The sequence below is a fragment of the Anopheles stephensi genome, chromosome 3 (genome assembly GCF_013141755.1).
Source record: "Anopheles stephensi strain Indian chromosome 3, UCI_ANSTEP_V1.0, whole genome shotgun sequence".
NCBI classification, from domain to species: Eukaryota; Metazoa; Arthropoda; class Insecta; order Diptera; family Culicidae; genus Anopheles; species Anopheles stephensi.
This window is the reverse complement of record NC_050203.1, coordinates 79,977,115-79,997,990: the sequence shown is the minus strand read 5'-3', so window position 1 is coordinate 79,997,990 and position 20,876 is coordinate 79,977,115. Positions and strand designations below refer to the sequence as shown.

The following is a 20,876-nucleotide window of genomic DNA, read 5'->3' as shown; positions in this document are numbered from 1 at the left end:
CAACCCTGCATTGGGTGCTGTCATATTGCGATGGCAGTGCGAATGTCACCTACTGTCAAAATTTTCACAAGCGCAGAAAAGAAGTTTGTGTTGCGGTCGTGTGGTGATTATTATTCCTCAAATTTTCTCTGCAAACCCGTGTTTCATTTGCTTAAAAGTGCACAAAAGCGTCCTGCACCATGTCGGCACACGATCAAATGCGGGCAATGCTTGATCAGCTAATGGGAACAGCTAGAAATGGTAAGTAAAAGTGCGCATTCCACACCAGTCCCGTCCGTACGTGAGGCGGAACCATATTGCTGTGGTGTGTTTATGTGTGCGTGCGTTTGTATGCACTGGTTGTTATGTGCTATCAACTATTTAATTTTCTCATTATCTTCCCATCAGGCGAAACCAATCGTTACTCGGTCAAGTTCTACGACAGCAAAGTATGTAAGAGTTTTTTATTAGGCTGCTGCCCGCACGAGATCCTGGCCTCCACGGTAAGTAATGCCTAGACGGGAGTACGGTTACGTTAACGTTGTACGCTTAGAGATCAATGTCTTCCCACCTTTTACTGTACACTCTATCCAATATCACTTCAATTTGGATGCTGTTTTGAGTCTCTTCCCACCTCAATCTACTGTCCAAATTTTGTATCGAATGAAGTTAAAGACTTACTAGATTACATGCCCCCAAAACAAACGCAAAAAGTGTTGTCGTCTGAGAGAGAAACGGTCGTGTGTGGCGCAAATCGTGTGTGCGTGTGTAATCATACGCCTTGAGACAGTCTGCTCCTATTACTGTATTTTTTCCCACTCTTGTTGGTTCTGTTCCTCTTTTTTTTTGCAGACGGTCACAACACGTCGCTTTTTCCTCACAATTCCAAGCCAATATCAAAACCAAATCATTTTTCAAAATGCGTAGCCACACTTACCAAAACATGAATCAGGGAAAGCAAATGCGTGCGTGTGATTGGTAAGTTGGTCATCACCGCAAACGTGGACCTCACCGTAGCATCCGTAAGCTAAAATTCAAATCTGTCGAATTCTAGATGTGCATGGGTTGCGATAATTCATAAATTGTCAGAAAAGCCAATCTCATCTTTCGCTTAGGGAATGCGATCCTGATGTTTCGGTCGATCGGTTCACGGCTATGACGAACAGAACAAAAAGCCCCCAAAAAGCTAGTCCCAGGCAAACACACACTAAGAACTCTTGTCCGTCCACAAAGCACAAGCTCCTCTAGCGCACGGTAGTGCATGAAGGGCGCACTGGTTTGATGCGAATGGGAGATGCGTGGTGCGGATGATGGGCGAGCGAGATATAGATACTGAAGCAGAGTCGTAAGTACACGGTACACCCACAGCTCATCTTCAATGTAATCCTTTAACCGCTCTCCATTACCGCGCTGCAACGATGCCAACAACTGTTTTAGTTCCCCCCACTTCCCTTTACCTACTTGCCCATAAAACAAGCGATTCGCGCAGGACAGAACAAACGACCGAAAATGTATGTAAATGTATGGGGTGTGTGCTGCGGTCACTTTAGTAGACAGGCTGCTGCTGCTTCCTGGGGCCGTACGTAAGTGTTTCCAACCACAACAACTTTGACGCAAACTCATATCAACATATACCTTATTCTACTCCTACCTACTACACCTCCTCCCTGCCAGCGATGGATGATAATCTAAATTTTTGATTGTTGTATTTCTTGTGCGCAATGTGATGGCGGATTATGTGAATCTCGATCCTCTTTACACCTGTTCTTCCCAAAATCTTCCCGGCGCACAAACGCTAAATTATGAAGCAAGTACAGATTTACCGCAACGTAGATGAAAACCTTTCCCTCTCCTGAGGAGGTCCCATTGGTCTGCGTTTAGTGTGAACTGAAAGCGAACGATATTAATCAGTCTTTGGGTACGTATTAATAACGAAAACGGAACCAAAAATCACGAGCGCAAAAGTCCCTCCTTCTGCTTGACACTGCATCTGACCGACGGGACGGGTTGGCACTGTCCTGGGGCGCACGTACGGGTACGTAAATAATTTATGTGAACTGAAAACCAACCGAGTTTGAGTGATGGAGGAAGGGTAACGCCATTTGCAAGTCAGTCAGGATTTAAAGAAAATGATACTAAGGAGAGTAGAACACAGTTTTAGTTTTGTTCGCTCGTTCGAGATCGATAGACAGGACAGGATATCGTAAACGGAAATTATATTGGAGTAATTAGTTCCCCGTACCTGATTCTAGCTACATACAGTAGTGCTCATCTAAATTGGGACACCTGAAATTTAGGTTGACGCCGGGTGCTTTTTATTAGACTAAAGATCAGCAACGTTAATACCTGATGATACCCGGAATATTTGTTATCGTAGAATTACTCTTTCTCTCCCAGTGTGTCCGGAAAATCGCACTCAAAGCGTTCCACCGTAACATGAAGTTGCGAAGGAATGCTGTCCCTTGGCACAGATAAGTCTAAAAGTAAATTTAATGGCTGACATAGCCCATAGCAGATTGTTAAGCCAAGAAGAAGAGAATACTTTTAACCAATGAAAGTCCGGTCAAAAAGCTTCTGTATTAGGAATAAGGAAAATATACGTTGGATAGATTATCCAGCCGAGATATTAGGGCCGCCAGGTGGTAGAGGCGACAACAACGCCGATCTCCATTCCGCAGGACCGCCGTAAGCCAGAATGGTTGACATGACCTAAGAGGTCGCTAGGCCAAGAAAAGAGAGAGAGAGCGAGAGAAAGACTATACAGCTACCGAACATTTAAGTAAAAGCACAAACCTCGGTGTTGTAGTGCCTAAGAAAAGAGTTTTCTAAGCGTTTGATCAACCCTATTTCGAGCCAAAAAGAATATTTTATTCACTCAATGAATTCTGAGCATTCTTATTTAGAAGTGTAACACATGTTTAAAGCAACATTGTACGCTTGTTCCACCAACTCGATCATACTGAACGCCAAAATCTTAAACTGTCCCACGTTAGATGAGCACAACTGTCTTTTTATACAGTCTTTATATGCAAGATTATATGCTTAATTCTCTCAAAAAACTGCTTTTACTTAAAGTTAGTGTAACTTCGATCAAAGACATTAAAGGTGCACAGGACGCCAGCGTTAATGCAATCGTATTATTAATAATCTTATTACGTAGCGAGTTGAGCCAACATTTTAGGGAACCATCACAAATTTCTACTACCAAAACCAAATCCTCCGTTGATATTGTGTTGGACGTGTTTCTCACTATTTAGCTCTGTGGTTGGTTGGTTGGTTGGTTGGTTGGTTGGTGTATGTGGTAAACGTGTGTTTGGTGAGTAACAACAACAACAAAAATCAATCCAATCCAATTTTACTAGGTTTTTTTACACGTAAAAATCGATTTGCTTCGATAGTAACGTTTTTTCTCATTATCATCATAAACAAAAGCTCTCTTTTTGATTTACAGGATCCCGCTCTATTGCTCTCGACTGTAACCGGGTGCCTGCTTGCAACTGCATCAAGCGAGTATGACTAATTTTGTACATTTGCTTGATGTATGCTGCACGGGCGCAGGTAGCAGCAAAAAAAAAAATGGGGCAAACCTTTCATAGCGATAGAGAGATAGATTTTAATAAATTCGAATCGCGTTGTTGTTTTGATCGTCAGCCGTGTCTGTGCCACCCCGTACTAAACGATGGAGTGTTTTGTTTTTTTTTCCTTCTTTTCCATCTTTTTTCCCCACCCGTGTTCATGAACTCGGCGTGTAGCGTATGGACCTTGGCGAATGTCCCAAGGTGCACGATCTGGCCCTGCGAGCTGATTACGAAAATGCGTCCAAGAACAAGGACTACTACTACGATGTTGATGTAAGTAGAGTGAATTTAATGATTTGCTTTGCGAAATATTAAGAGTTCCGTTTCCTTCTTTTTCCCTAGGCCATGGAACATCTGCAGGCATTCATCGCCGATTGCGATCGACGCACGGAGGCGGCAAAGAAGCGGCTCGCCGAAACGCAGGAAGAACTCACCGCCGAGGTGGCCGCTAAAGCAAACGCCGTCCACGAACTTGCCGAGGAGATTGGCAAAAAGCTGGCCAAAGCGGAAGCACTAGGTGAGGCTGGGCAGGTGGAGGAAAGCATGAAGCTTATGTCGGAAATTGAGGAACTTCGTTCGGAAAAATCTCGCGCTGAGCAGGAATATCGTAGCTCGATACCGGCCAGCACCTACCAGCAGCAGAAGCTACGCGTGTGTGAAGTCTGCTCGGCCTACCTGGGCATACACGACAACGACATACGGCTGGCGGACCATTTCGGCGGTAAGCTTCATCTTGGGTTTTTGGCCATTCGGGACAAGCTGGCCGAGCTGGAGAAAACGGCCGGACCGCGGCAGAAGGAGCTGCGCAAAACGGGTCGCGACCGTGACCATGAGGATCGTAGCCGTTCGCGGTACGTCGGTGGCCGGGAGCTGGATCGACGTTCGCGCGCGCTGGCACGTAGCCGTGATCGTAAGGATACGGCGGGGTAAGTTAGCCGGCTGTGTGCGTTTCATGTTGAAGGCAATGATTAACATGGCGTTTTTATATTCCCCAGTCGCGATGTTAAACCGACGGAAGATCGCAAGGATCGAAACGAAGGGTAAGGCTGGGCTGGGAAAAGGCTTTAGAAAATGTTTCACCTACAATTTGCATTTGCTTTTTCCAGCCGTGATCGTGATCGCGGTGACAGACGCCGCTCGTCCGATCGCAGTAATCGGCGATCGCGAAGCCGTGATCGTAGCCGCGACCGGGATCGTCACAGCGATCGCAACAACGATCGCCGGCGGCGATCACGATCGCGCGAAAGATCCAGACGGTAAGCATCTTTCATTCTGTAGACATCCCAATAAAACAAAACAAAAAAAAAAAAAACAGGTAATAGCGGATAGGATAGCTGAATATACACACACACACACACACCTTCCCCAACGTGGCGGAGACTTTCGTGGCGGAGCAGTGGAGCAAAATAAACACAAAAGCTATCTGTAACAACGACACGCGGGGCGACCGTGGCAGCGGATCCATCTGATCGAGGGCCCGTGAACGATTGTGGAGCCGGAGCATCGCTCGTTAATTGTAAGCATAGTATTTCTTTCTTTTCTCATTTCTCTTAAATCTTTACGATTCTACTATTCGTTACAACAACACAACACTTTACAAAAAAAAAAAATAGATCGTCTTTTAAACTGCATCGACAGACAAATCTGATAGAATGATCGTATTGTATTCCTTTTTACAAAATTTAACTACATCCCTCGCTCGCGGCCCCTAAATACATTGTGTGTGTGTGTTGATGGTGACCCAAAACAAATACATGAGTTAAAACAATGCAAACAATGCAGTTACAAAAAATGGTGACAAATTTGTGTAAAAAAATGCATAGTTACGAGTGTGTGTGCTGCATCATCGAACGTTGCACCCTAGCGGGCGAGCAACATTTTTCAATTGGCGGTTCTTTCTGAGTATGTATTTTCAAGCGTGTTATTGCAAAATTATGTTTTTAAGTGTTTAGTCCGTAGGATAGAACGAGAGGGGGACGGGAGAAGAAGAAAAATAAGAAAAAACAGCAGTACGAAAGTAAGCATAATTGGCAAATGTTCGTGATTCTGTTCTGTCTAGTGTTGTTACTATGATTTCAAGTAACTAGAATTAAAAAAACAAACGGCCATTTTGTTTCGCGCATGCCTCTTGTGCGTTTGATCTTCAAAAGTTAATCATTTTGGTAAGTGAAAAGATGAGTTTTTCAAATTTTTGCTTGCAAATGCAACAACACTACCCATGGTTGTTGGTGTTACACACTTTGGCAGAAAAAGAGGGGTTGGTTACCTACCGAAGAATGGATCACTTCTTTCGTCTTTTCGCAACTGGCGAACGAACGGTTTTGTACATTAAGCATACAATGGGAGATACAAATTGAGCAGCATTAAGCATTTGAATTAACTTTTTTATAACAAGCTGTACCGATGCATCCCATACAGAGTTTGTAGCTGTATAGATGAAATAAAACTTCGAAACTTCGTGTCAATAAGTGTCTTACTATTATCTTGGAATCTGTAATCCGAAATGAAAATATATAGTAGTTAAAGTCATTTAAGGACCATCTATATCCAGTTATTTCCCTAGCGAACGCATCAACATTCAACACTCGATCGTACTTTGGGACTCATTTATCCATGAAGGCGGACTACCGGATTCAATATTGAAACAGCTTCAGGGCGCTGACCAGTGATAACTAGACTGGTTCAACAGCACCAGACCGTATTAATAATTTGAGGAATTTCGTGTTAGAAGGCTGCACCTTTTATATTAAATTATCAAAAAAATATTTAAAAAAATTACAGTAATTAAATTCGTGTACCAGTTTCTGCTCTACTCACTGTAAAACATCAACAAAGCTGCTGGCAACACTGCTTACTTGGTGTCTGACGTGTTTCAGCTGACGTTTGAATGTTTTGGTCGGCGTCGGCATTTTTTCAGTGGCTGTGGCAAAAACACTACCATACACCAATCAGCCACCCGCAAGCGACGCATCGATTTCCCAGCTCGACTTCGTCTATCGAAATAATGCACCAGCGGAACGATTCTTGAACGGACGGTTTCAGTTTGCTGCGAATAAAATGTTGACCACCGAGTTTGTCCAGCTGGTGCTACTGTTCGGCTCCGGCTCCATATTCTTCCTGTTCGTTGTGGTAAGTACCGTTGTGGGGCGCAACAGGAGGGTGCCGGACTAATAACGAAGCCCAATGTTGTTTTTTTTTTAGCTCGGAATAGTGCTTAAAGTAACGACGACACCGTTCCCAAAAATTGTACGCCACAGAGATGAAGAGTACTACAAAGATCCGGCGTCGGGCGATAGCCGACTGTTTGCTTCGCTGGAGGACGTACCGACGCTCAAGCTGAGCGTGATCGTGCCCGCATTTGATGAGGAAAAGAGACGTAAGCAGTACAACCAGAATGATAAAAATCCATTCCAATTATACAATTTTCCCCCCTTTTTTCCAGTGCCCGCTATGCTGGACGAGTGCCTAGAATATCTGGAGGCGCGTGTCGAAGTGGAAAAAGATTTCACCTACGAGGTGATCGTCGTAAGTGACGGTAGTCGCGATCGTACCGTAAAAGTTGCAATGGAGTACGTCGATCGGTTCGGGTCGGAAAAAGTGCGTGTACTGAAGCTCATCGAAAACCGTGGCAAGGGTGGTGCTGTGCGGCTCGGAATGCTAAGCAGCCGCGGACAGTTTCTGCTCTTTGCCGATGCCGATGGTGCGACCAAGTTTGCCGACTATGAGAAGCTTGAACGATCCATGCGCGAGATGACGGGATCCGATTGGAAGCGTGACGCACTGGCGATCGGGTCACGGGCCCACCTCGAAGAGGAAGCGACCGCAAAACGTACCATCTTCCGTACGATTCTGATGCACGGGTTTCACTTTCTCGTGTGGACGTTTGCGGTCAAAAAGATACGGGATACGCAGTGTGGATTTAAGCTAGTTACGCGTTCCGCTGCCCGCAAACTGTTCCAGGTGATGCACGTCGAACGGTGGGCGTTCGATGTGGAACTGCTGTTCATTGCCCAATCGTACAACATTCCGATTGCGGAGGTCGCCGTGAACTGGACGGAGATCGAGGGTTCGAAGCTGACACCGTTCTGGTCCTGGTTGCAGATGGGGCGGGATTTGATGTTGATCTGGTTCCGGTACGCGATCGGTGCGTGGCAGCTGCGCAAAGAACATGCGAATTGAACAGCAAAAGGGGGGTTTTAGGATTTTTAAGGAAGCATTTTCTTTTGGCGCTAGGTTAGTTTTTGCACTGCAACACCGAATGATCTAAATGTAGTCGTAGATAAAACGGAAGAAATAAACGTAAGCAGAAATCGTTGCTTCTGTAAGCATCCTTTCCCGGATCCTGTTTCCGAATTGGAGATTCGTTATCTTTTTTTGTTTGCTTTCTGTTTACAAATAAATAAACCAAAAATGTTTTTAAATGCTTCTGAATTTTTCACCCAATTTTGAATAGAGAATCCTTTTTTTCCATTTTCATCACCCCCCGGAAAACAAAATTAACCCTTCTGCCTTGTGTCAGATTTGACGTTTCGCTCAAACGTAAACAAACCAGCCACCCCCCAGCACAACCAGCTGTCAAAACAGACCGCGACTTCAGTGCAACAAACGGCAGCGAAGAAAAACATTGTTCTTGCGTGCATTTTCGGTATGATGCCCGATTTTTCGGTGCTTTGCGCTTAAATGATTGCTTCCAAGTGCCGTTTCCGGGACGGGAAATAGTGTAGTGTAAATGTAAGTGGTTCCGTTGGTGTGAAGTTTCGCTGACGATGGCATAACCCTTATCTGTTGCATTTTGCCGTGCGTTCCAAGTTCCATCACATGCGACGATCGTCGTGTAGGATGTGCGGGCGTGCGGTGTGATGTGTGATTTTGTTAAATTAACCCTCGTTTGCCCAACTCACAACTCTATTTGGCAAGTGGCAGTCCGATCGGAGGAGGAAGAAAGGAATCAAGGGAATACCCCCCCCATCCGTACCGTGTATTGCACCAGCAGAAGGTGCCGAAAAAAAAGCCAATGGAATAAAATCGTCGCGGTTCGGTGAAGTCTCAGTCTCCGGTTCCAGCGGTTGCGTGCGTAGGTTGAACCGCACCGTGTACCCAAGTCCTTAACGAGAATGGACCGTCGGTGACGACGACGACGACGACAGTGAGTGTTTGCGTTTGTTTCGCGATCGATCGTGCGAGCTGTTCCGGTTAACCTCGGGGAACACGGGCCGAAACTCACCCGGAATGGAGGGCCGGTCGTAGGGCATCGTAGGGCCAAGGATCACATGTTTTTTTGTTCCTTTCTTCGTTGCACGGGTTCGTCGCGGTCGTCGCGGTGGTGCGCGTTTCTGGTGCGATAAGTGCGCGTTTCTCGTGCAGCACAATCAACTTTATTGTGACGATTGACGATCGAGACGGCTGGCTGGTACAGTTAATCTAGTTTAGCATCGCCAAACACATGCGAACCATGTGCGCGGGATGATTGTGTGTGGTTGGATGAGAGAAGTAGAACAAACACAGGCCCGGGTTTAGTTGAGAAAAAAAGTAGGCGCTGAAATGTAGAAGAAATCGATCAATTGATCGTACTCATTCCGTACAGTGAGTCCGAAAAGTATTTGTCTAGCTGCCTATTTAACTCTGAATTACGAATAGGAAGCTGAAGGGCGAAATGGGGTTGAAACGGTCCGCAACTCACGGTTAGGGTTTATCCGAAGAGTATTAAAAACGAACTTCTTCAATCCATGCAGATTGCATGAGCAGATGCATTTCATAGCTAGCTAAAAACATTGCATAATTCGATAAAAGTTCTAAATTTTCCAACAAGAGAAAGACTTCCATCATACGGAGCTTTACTTCTTTACAGAGTTTCCGAAAAGAGCTAGTCAAATTCGAGCTGGATCTAGATTCTGTTGATGATGAAGTGAAGAATTTGCAGGAAGACCTGAAAAACTCCGCAGATGATGTGGTGCTTTTCGACCTTCAGCATTTTTGGTTTTCTTCGACTCGATTTTACAGTACGGGGAGACTCTGTCTCTGGTTGGGATTCGATTCCCGGTCCAGCCGTGTGAAGACCGGCTCAATCACCGCATTGACCAACGGACCGGCCTTACGAGACCCTAGAAGTCCAGATCCCTATTAACTCAAATCATCTGCTCTCTGGATTTCTATAAGGTCCATATCGAACATCCCTGTCTGAAACAAAGCCAATATTTCGAAGAACATTTGATATAAAACAGGCTTTAAAGAATAATTAAACAAAATTCCTTTACTTATAACGATCTTTATGATAATCTCGATGCTAAGAAGAAAGCTTATTCATAGAGTCAGTTCTTAAAAAGAATTTAAAATTTCCTAAATTCTAATCATTGCTTTTATCAAATATGATCCACAAGCTTGTGACATAATGCTTCAAACGTTGGGAAATATGCAGCTAATCAAATACTTTTTGCACTCACTGATCATTGATGTTCATCGATGACTGATCTGTTTTCCGCTGCCCATCCGATCGTTATGAGTCAGCTGTAAATAATAAGTAATTAAGCTAGCACCCGTTCCGCACATCTTTCCTTCCTTCTCTGCACCTCAGCACACCACTCGAGTAAAGTAGATCACTTTCACTTGTTTCTCTCTTATTTTTATTAGTAATCATTTCCTTTCTTCACTTGTGGATGTTTCCTTTTTGAAGAGCTATTCTCCTTGTTCCCTTTTCTACTAATCATATAATTATTCCCGATTCCCAAATAAAAAGAATCCAAGGGGGCTCGTCAGCATCCGGTATATTACCGAATTGAGTTGCCCGAATGGGCATTGGACATTGGCATTTCCGGTTGCTCCAGTGCCCGTGGAGACCGGTTTGTTTCTTAGTGACAAGCGGTCTCAAAATCATCTTTGCATGACAGAGGAGGTATCGGGGTATGGTACACTAGCCCAGCTGACTCACCGGGCAGGTATCGGTGACCGGTAACCGGTGCACGCTTGATTGATCTCGAAACACGGCTCCCGAAGAACCGGATACCGGAGAGTGAAGGGCATTTTATGACGGGAGTCGCGGCTGTACCTTTAACCACCGTGTGATATCACGAGCATGGAATGCATTTCTGCACAGGTTCCCAAACGACACGAGCGCAACGCCGTCGGGATGCAGGTGTGTAGGGCTTGTATATGTAACCATACATTCCATCAACTTCGGCACGCTCCGGGATGGATGGTTTGGAGGATGGCTCAACAGCGAGCTTACAAGTCCCGGTGAGTCATCCTCGGTTCCAGCGATTGCTGGAAACTTCCTTTGTTTGGTGTTTAAATGACTTATGCTGTCGAGCAAGCGTAAGAGCGATTTAAATGGCCTGTTTTTTTGGATATACTCTGATGGAGGCTTGACACATCTGCAACAATAATGTCTGCTTTTTTAATTAAGCAATAACTTTCTTATTTAATTCAGACTTGAATAAAACGAAACTAAATGCTGTGCCATGCAGATACTTCCCGCTGCTTTCCCATTACTACCTTGGCGACATCATTCTTCATCGCAAGTGAATTCGGACTGGGAGGAAGAAAAACAAAACTGGACACTTCCTAATCGGATCCTGTCACATAGCCCGGCCGCCATCCCACCGGATTCTGAGAACCATCCGAGACGCGAAACCGTGCGGGCAAGAAAGCACCAACTCACCCTCGCTCACCATTGCTAGAACCCCGGGAACGCGTAACGCGTTCTGTGTTGTTCCGATCGGTCGTCGATCGGTCCGAAAACGCTGGCAGAATTAATTATGCCATTGTGTATATCGGAACGGATCGGAGACTCGGGCGTTTCAATCGGACCTGCTCGCCTCTTTCCTGCCTGCCACCACTACCATTTCACCAGTCCCGGCCGGCCACTGGCCAGTGTCGCCGGTCTCTTACTTCACACACATAACAAAAAAACGTATGGCTGTCGAGACCATTACCTTTTTCGTGCTAATGCCTGTATGCAAATGAACCGGTTCCCGTTGCTGCTGAACAGAACCGAGAGAGCCGCCGCCGAGCGCGTTCTTTCTGTATCTGGTTTTTGCGATATTTTTTAAAATAAAAATTATATCCACCCCAGCAGCAGCAGTTGTTTTTAAAGTAACTTTTGGGAAGTTCTTTGAAACCTCAACAACCCTTTCTCCTCTCGGGAAGTCTCTTCTTGCTTTCGTTCTTGCGTGTACAGAGAGAGATACACCACACCCGTTTCTACAGGTAGAATATAGGTGTCGTCGGGGATGGGATTTGATACCTGGTCTCTTCGGGATATCATCAACTGGCGCCGCTACCACTGGTCCACCGGGTCACCCGATTCTACAGCCGATTAAAATCAACAAACAGTTACAGTCAACGGGGATATCCGTGTGCTCCCCTGTAATATCTCTCTCAGCTTCAATCGCTTGCGACATAATTGAAACCATAACCGTTTATCATGATCTTATCTGACCGGTCTAAAAGAGTTTAAGGTGATTAGATTGTAAACGCACCACCCTGATAGAATCATAGTAGTGGACAAACGAAACAAGCGTTGCAACAGTGGTGTAGTGAGTGTTGATTGATCACATTTTGTTATCCCCAGTGTATTTACCTTCCCAGATTTACAAACATGAAACCAGGCTAAGCGAGATTGCGTGTTCGTAGTGTTCCCTATCGGTGTGTTCTCTACGTTAGTCAATTTATGTTTAAAGTAAGCAAAGCCTCGCAAAGAAAAAAACGGTGGCCATAAGGATGCGTTAAGACGTGCAGAATATCCTCTTAGCTCTCGTACAGTCCATTGCGGTGGGCATCATAGTCAATCTACAAAGGTCCGAACGGCCGGACTTAACCGCAGCTAGTCGATGCCGGCAACAAGTGCATCTAGTCGTACAGCAGCAGCAGCAGAAGCGTCATCCAACAGCAACTGTGCACGATCGCGAAGATGATGACCGAACGGCGGAGCGATTTTGTGCTTAAATCCGGCTACATGGTGAAGAGGTCACAGAACAAAAAGCGCTTCACGCCGGTCAACTACAAGACGCGCTGGTTCGAGCTGACGCGTTTCTATCTGTCGTACTATGATATTGGAAATTTGGAGGTAAGTTGCAGGGCACGAGGGCTATCAACAGTCGGGTCCCCGATATAGACTGTGAGGAAGCTGCTGCAATTAACCAGATCGTTTCTCACCGACTCCCGGGGTGCTTTGGGAAAGCGATGTTCGCTAACATTACTTACATTAACCATACTTACTGCGTGCCGTGCGTGTGTTTGATATTACTAATAGAACTCGGTCCCAGTGACATTCGCCCTCTAACGAACGCTTTCAAATCACAGGACATTGTTTTAATTTGCAGCATAAATAGCAACAAATCACACACACACACACCATGAAATCCATCAACCCATATGCGTTCGCTGACATCATCCAGACGCATCGTGTCGCTCTCATTAATCGCTTCACAACGCATCATCATCAGCGCATGATCACCATCGATCATTGTCATCGGCTTTTAGGGAGTGAAACAATCGTGTCGTCGCCTGTTCAATTAACCCCGTAGTGCTTCTAATTGCGTGTTTTCGCGTGTTGTCGTTTTGGTATGGATTGATGCATTCTGTGTTACTGTTCGTGTGGGGCCACAAGTCTGAGGGAGGGTGTCTTAATCTGGCTAAGATGTTTACCATCACCCAAAACTGTTCGGTCTCACTAAAACCGAGCTGCTCGTCAGGCCAAGACACACCAAGGCCGGGGACAGGACAAGGAGTGAGAGAATCCTACCGAGATAAGAATCGACCTACCCGCTAAAAGACCGCCATCAATCAGTGTCATTGAGGTGGAGTTCGCGTGTGTTCTGTTTTATCGATTCCTCTTTCGGCGAGTCTTTTGGAGAGATGTGGTTTTGCAAAGCGATTGCAATTTTCTGTTTCTATATTTTGTCCTTCTTTCTTTCCATTCTGTTCCAAATATTTGTTTCGTTTTTTATTGTTCTTATTTTCATTTGTTTTGAATTAACTAATGCTCTCAATAATCTTACTAACCCTAATCTCCCTACAGTCGTGTGTCCGTGCGTGTGGTGTGAATGTGAATGAATATATATAGATTAGCATAGAAAAAGGAAGGACTTGTGCAACCGTTGTTTTATTAAATATTGTAGCTCTGTTTTTGTCGGGTTGTTACATTAAGGTATGTAATATTAATACTTCAATTTAAAGATGCGCGTAAAGATTGGATTACAATCCAATTCGTAGCAGGCTGGTTAGAATGTTGCTCTTAGCCAGGAACGCTCGCAACTGCTGGCTTTGCATACTTTCAGGCGCATAGCACTAATTTTGAATATGTAACGCCTTTCAAATCATTTCCTTTAAGCATTTGCACGCCTCTTAGTCTTTTTCATTTCTTCGTACATTTTATGAGCACACATGCACGCTAGCAATTTATTAAACTATCATCTCATTTTGTAAATTTCTGTATAATTTAAATCGCCCCATCCCTTTGATGTTGACCCACTTCGTTGGTGGTTCGTTCGGCTGTTAATATCCTCCTCCCGTATATCAGCTTATCTCTCGTCACATCGTTTTTGCGGTAGTTCGTACTGCTAAGTATTATGTTACGCTACACACACACACAGACACACAAAAAAGCGTATGAGAATAAATTTCGCACATGCTATCCCAGGTCGCAACAGAGCCAGAGTTGATTTCGGTGCCCGCGTTCTCCATGCTGCCTCCCTATAATAAGCCAATCGCCGACAAATGCCGCGATAGGTTCCCATAGATCGCCGCTCGCGCTTATAACAAGCTGATTAAAGACGCCGCAGCAAGACGTTTGACGTTGTTGGCATATTTTGTTCCCCTCTTGCCTGTGCTTTTGCTTGCTGCCGACCCCACGAGGGCGAAACCTTCTTAACAAACAAACAAATCATTCACATTATTCGACAAACGGATGAAGCGCGGCATCAACCGTAAGGTGAAATCCGAAAAGCAAAAAGAGGCAAACCGTGGAAAAAAAACTATATTAAAAATCCACACGTTTTCTATCGCGCTCTTCCCGTGTGTCCGCATTCATTGGGTAGGAGGAGGAACCACGGACAAGACATGCTCGCGCGCCGTAAACGCAACCGATGCAACCTTTTCGATGTGCTTATTCGCGACTTCGGGAAGCCTTTTGTTTTGCTTGGCCACCCTCTTGGTGGCGAATTTGGTTTTTTAGTCACCGTTCAATTGGAACTGGTAAAATGATTCATCTTACCATCATCATTCGTTTACCGTGCTGTGAAAATGTGCGGCTTTATAAATTTGATATTTGCCCGGCCACCTCTTCCCGATCGGGGTGATGCTATCGGTGGTAACGTACCGCGATAAAATGGCGCGCGAAAGATGAAAAACACGACAAAATGCGTATTTTAAAACCCGGTTCCGTTCCGTCAGTGGTGGTCCAAATCCGAGTGTCGGCAATGATTACACTTTCTTGGCGGCGAATGCGGTTTTTGCTTCCTTTCGGGCCGGTGGGCCCGTCCGTTGTCTTTTGTGCTTTTGCCGCCTGCTGATGTGATATGAGAAAAGTTTGTTTTCTATAATTTAGCTCCGTTTACTAAGAACTGTTGGTTGGAAGATCGGCAGAAAGAGGTTGAGTTAATGAGAAGGAGAAGAGTTTGGTAACGCGTTTTCGATTGTGTGTTTTAAAAAATGTCTCTCGCCGTATCTCGCCGGTATTGACCATTTTCGGTTTGATGTGTGTGCTTTCGGGGAGGACACTACAACACGGGACAGGACATCTCATCTTCTGTGTTTTCTTCCTCGCCGGGTGATAATTTAGCTGGAACCAGGCTAAACCCCTACCGTGTGATCTCAGCGCTATGCATTCCCACGAAAGCTCGATCGACTTTTACGATCACCGATGAGGACGTGTCGGTTGGTGCACTTTTCTGAACCCCGAGCCGTCTTCCGGCGGTGGATGGACGGGTTGATGATGATGGGTGATGAGAGCTTTTCTACGAATCCGCGCCCGCCATGATTCATCTCATGCCCGTGGCGGGACATGTTTATTGTCACACGCGAGCTCATTTAAATATTTTGCTTTGGACGAGCTGCAATTTAATTAACATACTCGGTTTAATTGTTTACGCCCGAACAATGGGGCGGTTATTTTTTTGCTGTTTCGGGGATCCATTTTCGAACCGTTTTACCGTATTATTTATGGTGATTTATGGTGGACAGATTCATTTGTTGGAAATTAAGCGGCATGGGTTTGATGCTTTGCAAAACCGTGTGATGAGATTTTATCAGTTTGATTTAATTTATGATTTGGTTTTAATGTGTTATCCTTTTTTGAAAGGTTGTTTCCTGCCATAAATAATGTTTATTTTTGTGTATTTTTTGCTTTTTTATTTTTTCTGTTTTGATGTTCTTATTTACGTTTTTGTAACCTTCCCTTAATTTTTTTTCTTAAAACATCATCTCAATTTTTGCTTTTTTATTTTTATTTGTTTTTGGTTGTTTTTATTAAAAAATCAATCTTTTCATTATTTTGTTTCAATAAAAAATGTTTTGCTGTTGTTTTACACAGGCTGCCAATGTTCTTATGTGAGATTTATATTTTATTTTGCTGCTATTTATTATTTCATTGTTTTCTTTTCTTTCAATCTACCATTTTTTTATGATTTTTAACAAATTACTATCCTTAATTCTCTTTTGACTGTTATTTATTTATATTTCTGTGCTTCTTTCTTGTTTTTCTAATGTTTTTTTTCTGTTGTTTAATGTTACTTTTGAATTTCTTATTTAATTTATTTTCTTAAATGTTAGCTTATTTTTCTTGTATCTTTTTATATATTTTGTTTTATTTTAAATTATTTTTTTAAATCTTTCTGACTCTAATTTGTTTTGCAAAGAAAGCTCTTTAAACTTTTTACACTTCATTTCGTTTTGTTGTTCTATTTTAATAGAAACTTCTATATCTTATGTTTTCCATGTTTCAGTTTTCATTCGTCATTTGTTTACTTATTTGTTATGTTTTTAAAAGTATTTTTTTTTAAATTTGAATTCGGTTTTACAAATTTTATTTTGCTGCAAAACTAAATCACTTCTCTCACCTTCACCTTCTTATTTTTCTGTTGGTTTTCGCGTTGTGCAAGAAAGTTCCATCCTTTATCATACGGCCTTCCGTATTTATACATTTTTTGCTTTCTTATGACCCACCGGCGCACATTTGTCCTGTGTTCACCTTAACTTCACAATGTTGTGCCGTGTCGTTTGCTTTATTTTCCCCCAGTATACCACCCGTGGTCCGGTGGGTGCTAAAATCGGGCTGCGGGTGGGGCTCGGAACCGCGGCCCAGGCTCGTAGTAATAATAACTGCACACTCGGTGCGCAATTTATGCGATAAGTGGTCGTTCCTTTTACGCCGGCTGTTGTGTGCCGCTTGAACCAGGAAGCACTAGCAGTAAGGGAATTGTTGTCGCTGTCGGAGAAGAAGTAGAAATGAAAATGAGGTCGACGGTCTATGGGTTGTGCCATTGGTGCTGTTGTTGCATTCTTTTTTTTTTTTGTAGCCTGTCTCTCTGTGTGTTTGTGTTTGTGTGGCTACATAACGAAACTGGCAAACAATACAGGAGACAGGAGGATACTCGAACACAAACGGTTTGGTAGACAGTGGAAGCGCTAGGAAGTTTTCCCACCTTGGTCAACACTTTTTTTTTGCCCGGGGAAGGGGAGTCGTCACCCGAACCGGGAATTCTTTGCATTGCTCGGGAATAGTTCAGCATAAATTGGATGTGTAGCTGATACGAACTAATACTTTTTAGATGTTTTTATGATACATTTCGGGGTTTAATTTTTCTTTTGGGGTAGTTTTGTCGCTACTTTAACATAATGAGTCCCATTTTTGAACTCGTAGAAAAAAAGTAAATCAATAAAGGAAACAAAAAATGAAGAAACGAAAGTAAAAAATAAATAAGAAAAAAGACATTTAAAATAAAACCCGATTTGAATTATTTAATCCCCTGTAATTGAAAATATTTAACAATTGAAATAGAAAACTAATCATTCGCAGTTCACCCCGACGGTTTGGTGCTGCTTTCTACGCCCGAAGCATCATCGCGCTATTGCGCATCCTTTCGGCCGCCTTTTTTTCCCTTCGAATCCGGAGTATGTGTTGTGCGGCTGCACGTATGGGTCGGTCGGATAAGAAACGGATAGGTATGCTTTATCTAGCCGAACGGACGGCACCCTAGTATTAGTATCGATGGTGAATCGTGATGAATGCTAACACGACCACCAACACCACCGTGCGAGAGCCTGTGCGTGTGTGTGTGTGTGGAGTGTTGAATTTGATTAAGGATGCGGCATCCTCTGTGGCATCCTGGACACAGGCTTCGACTGGCGTTGTTGTTGATGTAAGAGATTAATGAGGCGCCGGGAGTTTTTTTTCTACCGATTCACCACACCCTTGGAAACAAAAGGGAGAGAAAAAGAAGTGTGAATCGGCGGTCGGTTCATTTCCCCTAACTTTTTTTTACCCCGAGGGTTCGTGAAGTGCCGCGGAACACACTTCACTTTGAGTAGAATTGTTTAATTCGTCCTTGTGAAAGGATTTAAACAAAAAAAAATGATTTCAAGGGGTGATTTTTAAGGGATGATTTAAAGGGGATGTTTTTAAAGTAAATTGTAAGAATAACTTTCCCAATTTTTATTAACAAAATAATTAATTTAAATAAATTCTTCGAAATAAAAACATATTTTACACCCTCTTTACAACCCTTATTGCATTCCTTTAAAGCCCTAAAATATATTTTCATTTGTAGCAATTTTCTCACCCCGCCACCGTAAGGGTTCACGGGGTCGGAAAACTCATCTTACACTCAACACACACACACACACACTCACGAGCGCGCACACGCCAATTCCTATTCAGGACACTCCTCTGTTGCCGTCGCTGTATTAGTGCCATTATCAGCTGGTACTGCGGCGCAATCCTATCGCTGTATTGGTATTGGTCGCGCCTCCGCAAAACGGAACAGGAGTTTTCCACTCCAATCTCAGTGGGGTTGGAAAAACCTGCGTTTGCGCCCGCCGGTACGGGTGTGTTGGTGTGTCATCGTGACGGTATTCCGGAAAAGCGTATTCCGTGCCCAACTCAGGAGGAGCCGCCCAATCCTGTTTTTACGTGACCACGGGAAAGGCTAGACGTGTGGAAGTAACCGTGCGGGGCAAGAATACAAAGAGCGAGTACAAACGGTTAGCCACAACGCGTACGCGACACGCCACGGTTTACTGGAGGCCGCTCGCAGATATTTAACGCAGCGCCCCAGCAGTAGTAGTAGCAGCAGCAGCAGCAGGGTGTAGTAGTTTTGTTGTAGTCTCGGTTTGTGCGAGTCGAAACGCCTCTTTTGAAACGGATTTATCAGAGAAAAGTGTGTGCCATTTTCCCTTTCCTATGGGTGACCAATGTGAAGATAGGTGGTGTGCAGTTGATCCTTGGAAATTTTACTAGGAAGTTGTGTCTCTGCTGGGTGAAAAGGAATAAGTGCTAGGTTCGGCGAAGGAGTGTTCCTATTGTGTGTGTGTGTGGAAAATCTCCAACAAAAAAAAGCGAAGCTTTCCAATGGTTCCAGATGTTTCGGTTCCGGAGATGTCTTCGCCCAGAAGCGAATCTCATCTAAAAAGGTGTTGAAAAGTCCATGTCGCCGTTCGCCGTACTGAATGGATTAAGCCTCGCACCGTAATCAGTTTTTGGTGTGGAAAAGTTTTGCAAATTTTCATCACGCAGCACCAGCCCTCGCCGGGTACGTGCTTTTCGTGCTAACTAATTTCCCTATTTTTCAACCAAAGCGGCTTAACTCTCAGTGTACCAGCAAAAAGAAAAGCTGAAGGCAGATTTCCCAATTGACAAGCGGGTGAGGGTGTGTCTGTGTGTACGCATCAATTGTGCGTGTGTGTGTACGCAGAAAAATACAGATCAGATTGTGTTGGTGTGTGTGCGTGTGTGTATTGACCAGTCGGTTTTGTGTCCCGTTTTCGGGGTGGCGTACCTCACCCAAAATTTCATCCCCCTATCGGTGCCATTTGCCACCCTCTCAAAACAAGCCTGGCAAGCGGGTCGTTAGTGTGTGCGTGTGTTTGTGTTTGTCTCTTTGGCCGGCTAGACAGCGGCTCTGAAGCGTACCTACGGGCGGAGGTGGGATTTGGATTACTGAGAGCGCAGAACTGTTGACGGAGCGTGCCTTGTGGTGTGCTTGAGGCACTTGATTAAGGGTTGGAATAGGGTAAGGTTCGAGACGGGCGCGTCCTGGTGTTTTTTTTCCTCTCCTTACTATAGCCCTTAATTTTATGAAGAATTGTTTAAAATATTGTTATTGTTTTTCTAATTCTATAAATATTTTACATTTATATTTATATAAATTTTTAAAAGGTTTTCCAAATTTTTTCCCAAAGTTTTCACAAAATTGTTTATTTCTGCTCCAAATAAATCTATTTAGTTTGAAATTCAATTGGTTCAATTTCAGTTTTTTTTTTATTCATAAAGAACGGCCTGGCCGTATTGCTAATTTCAGTTCAATAGTTCATAAAAAATCATCGCAGTCAAGTTCATTCAATAATCCCTCACATTGCATACATTCAGGCGCTAGCGAACTTTAAACACCTTTAAACTGTACCTTTAAACTGATGTCCGGTACCTTGCATCACCTTCAAAAAGAATCTATTTTATCGTTTCGAAGTGTAGTCTTGCTTGCTAGAACTGCATTTTACCTTTACCCGCTTGGCATGGTGATTCCTGAATGCAATGTTCATCGTACGGCGCAAGTGGAAAATAATTTCTGGTTGGTGGCAGCATGGGCACCCGAATATTTAGTAGCCCGGAACCCACTCAATCTTCTTTGCAAGGATAGTGCACTCGCCGCGAGCTTATCCGTAGGCAGATCACATTTTGGCAGCTAGCCAACGAAGAACCGAAACCTTGGAGCTGTCCTACAGTACCTACCGTCTTCAAACGACCCAGATACGTGCCCGTACGTACGAACCTGGGAACAGTGTGGCTGTTATTTAAACCTCCATTAGCAACGATAGTTTGGTGATTATGTGCTTTAAATGACGCGCAATTGTAAAGGTTTTTTATACTATTTTTAATTTTTCTAATTAAATTCGTACCCACCCTTTGAAGCGCTTGCTTTCTTCTTCAAGCATGCCGGCTTTCGACTCTTATTGAGCCTGCCGCACATTAATTGAATGTGTACCCTGCACAAAAGCCATGACAGATGTACGTACGTCATTCGGTCGGAAATCGAACAGGGGGCACCCCCTTTTGTTTTCTGAATGAATCGCCCAGTAGCCCACTTTTGCGCACCGCTGTCGGCCATTCTA

General features: G+C 44.0%; 3 protein-coding genes across 16 annotated transcripts in view; all 3 read left to right on the top strand.

Annotated features, from left to right (window-relative positions):
• The first annotated feature begins 49 nt into the window (after nucleotides 1–49).
• On the top strand, nucleotides 50–6,460 carry LOC118509157 (putative RNA-binding protein Luc7-like 2). Of its 5 annotated transcripts, XM_036049405.1 has the most exons (11): nucleotides 50–240; nucleotides 388–482; nucleotides 832–957; nucleotides 1,034–1,324; nucleotides 1,417–1,562; nucleotides 1,654–2,014; nucleotides 3,732–3,830; nucleotides 3,900–4,483; nucleotides 4,553–4,597; nucleotides 4,664–4,813; nucleotides 6,359–6,460. In XM_036049405.1, the coding sequence occupies exons 7-11, from the start codon at nucleotides 3,735–3,737 to the stop codon at nucleotides 6,435–6,437; spliced, it is 954 nt and encodes a 317-aa protein (XP_035905298.1). In that variant the 5' UTR covers nucleotides 50–240; nucleotides 388–482; nucleotides 832–957; nucleotides 1,034–1,324; nucleotides 1,417–1,562; nucleotides 1,654–2,014; nucleotides 3,732–3,734; the 3' UTR covers nucleotides 6,438–6,460. The 5 variants fall into 5 exon arrangements, with proteins under 5 accessions (XP_035905298.1, XP_035905293.1, XP_035905294.1 ...); XM_036049400.1 differs by lacking the exons at nucleotides 832–957; nucleotides 1,034–1,324; nucleotides 1,417–1,562; nucleotides 1,654–2,014 and having other exon boundaries at nucleotides 51–240; XM_036049402.1 differs by lacking the exons at nucleotides 832–957; nucleotides 1,034–1,324; nucleotides 1,417–1,562; nucleotides 1,654–2,014; nucleotides 6,359–6,460 and adding an exon at nucleotides 4,873–5,331 and having other exon boundaries at nucleotides 58–240.
• Nucleotides 6,443–7,910, top strand: LOC118509158 (dolichyl-phosphate beta-glucosyltransferase). The gene is made up of 3 exons (XM_036049406.1): nucleotides 6,443–6,686; nucleotides 6,759–6,933; nucleotides 7,000–7,910. The coding sequence occupies exons 1-3, from the start codon at nucleotides 6,615–6,617 to the stop codon at nucleotides 7,734–7,736; spliced, it is 984 nt and encodes a 327-aa protein (XP_035905299.1). The 5' UTR covers nucleotides 6,443–6,614; the 3' UTR covers nucleotides 7,737–7,910.
• Nucleotides 7,911–8,134: 224 nt separating this feature from the next.
• Nucleotides 8,135–20,876, top strand: part of LOC118509155 (tyrosine-protein kinase Btk29A) — a 70,145-nt gene continuing 57,403 nt past the window's right edge. The window contains exons 1-3 of one of the 10 annotated variants that reach the window (XM_036049393.1): nucleotides 8,135–8,202; nucleotides 12,124–12,231; nucleotides 12,304–12,618. In XM_036049393.1, coding sequence (XP_035905286.1) covers nucleotides 12,463–12,618 — 156 coding nt within the window. In that variant the 5' untranslated portion in view covers nucleotides 8,135–8,202; nucleotides 12,124–12,231; nucleotides 12,304–12,462. The other 9 variants (XM_036049390.1, XM_036049391.1, XM_036049395.1 and 6 more) reach the window with 9 other exon arrangements.

Bases quoted from the DNA above. Each gene is read 5' to 3' on its own strand.
- LOC118509157 (XM_036049400.1), top strand. From the start codon at position 180: ATGTCGGCACACGATCAAATGCGGGCAATGCTTGATCAGCTAATGGGA. The intron at 241-387 runs GTAAGTAAAAGT...TCTTCCCATCAG, and splicing joins AATGGGAACAGCTAGAAATG to GCGAAACCAATCGTTACTCG. The intron at 4,484-4,552 runs GTAAGTTAGCCG...TATATTCCCCAG, and splicing joins GATCGTAAGGATACGGCGGG to TCGCGATGTTAAACCGACGG.
- LOC118509158 (XM_036049406.1), top strand. From the start codon at position 6,615: ATGTTGACCACCGAGTTTGTCCAGCTGGTGCTACTGTTCGGCTCCGGC. The intron at 6,687-6,758 runs GTAAGTACCGTT...TTTTTTTTTTAG, and splicing joins TATTCTTCCTGTTCGTTGTG to CTCGGAATAGTGCTTAAAGT. The intron at 6,934-6,999 runs GTAAGCAGTACA...CCTTTTTTCCAG, and splicing joins ATTTGATGAGGAAAAGAGAC to TGCCCGCTATGCTGGACGAG.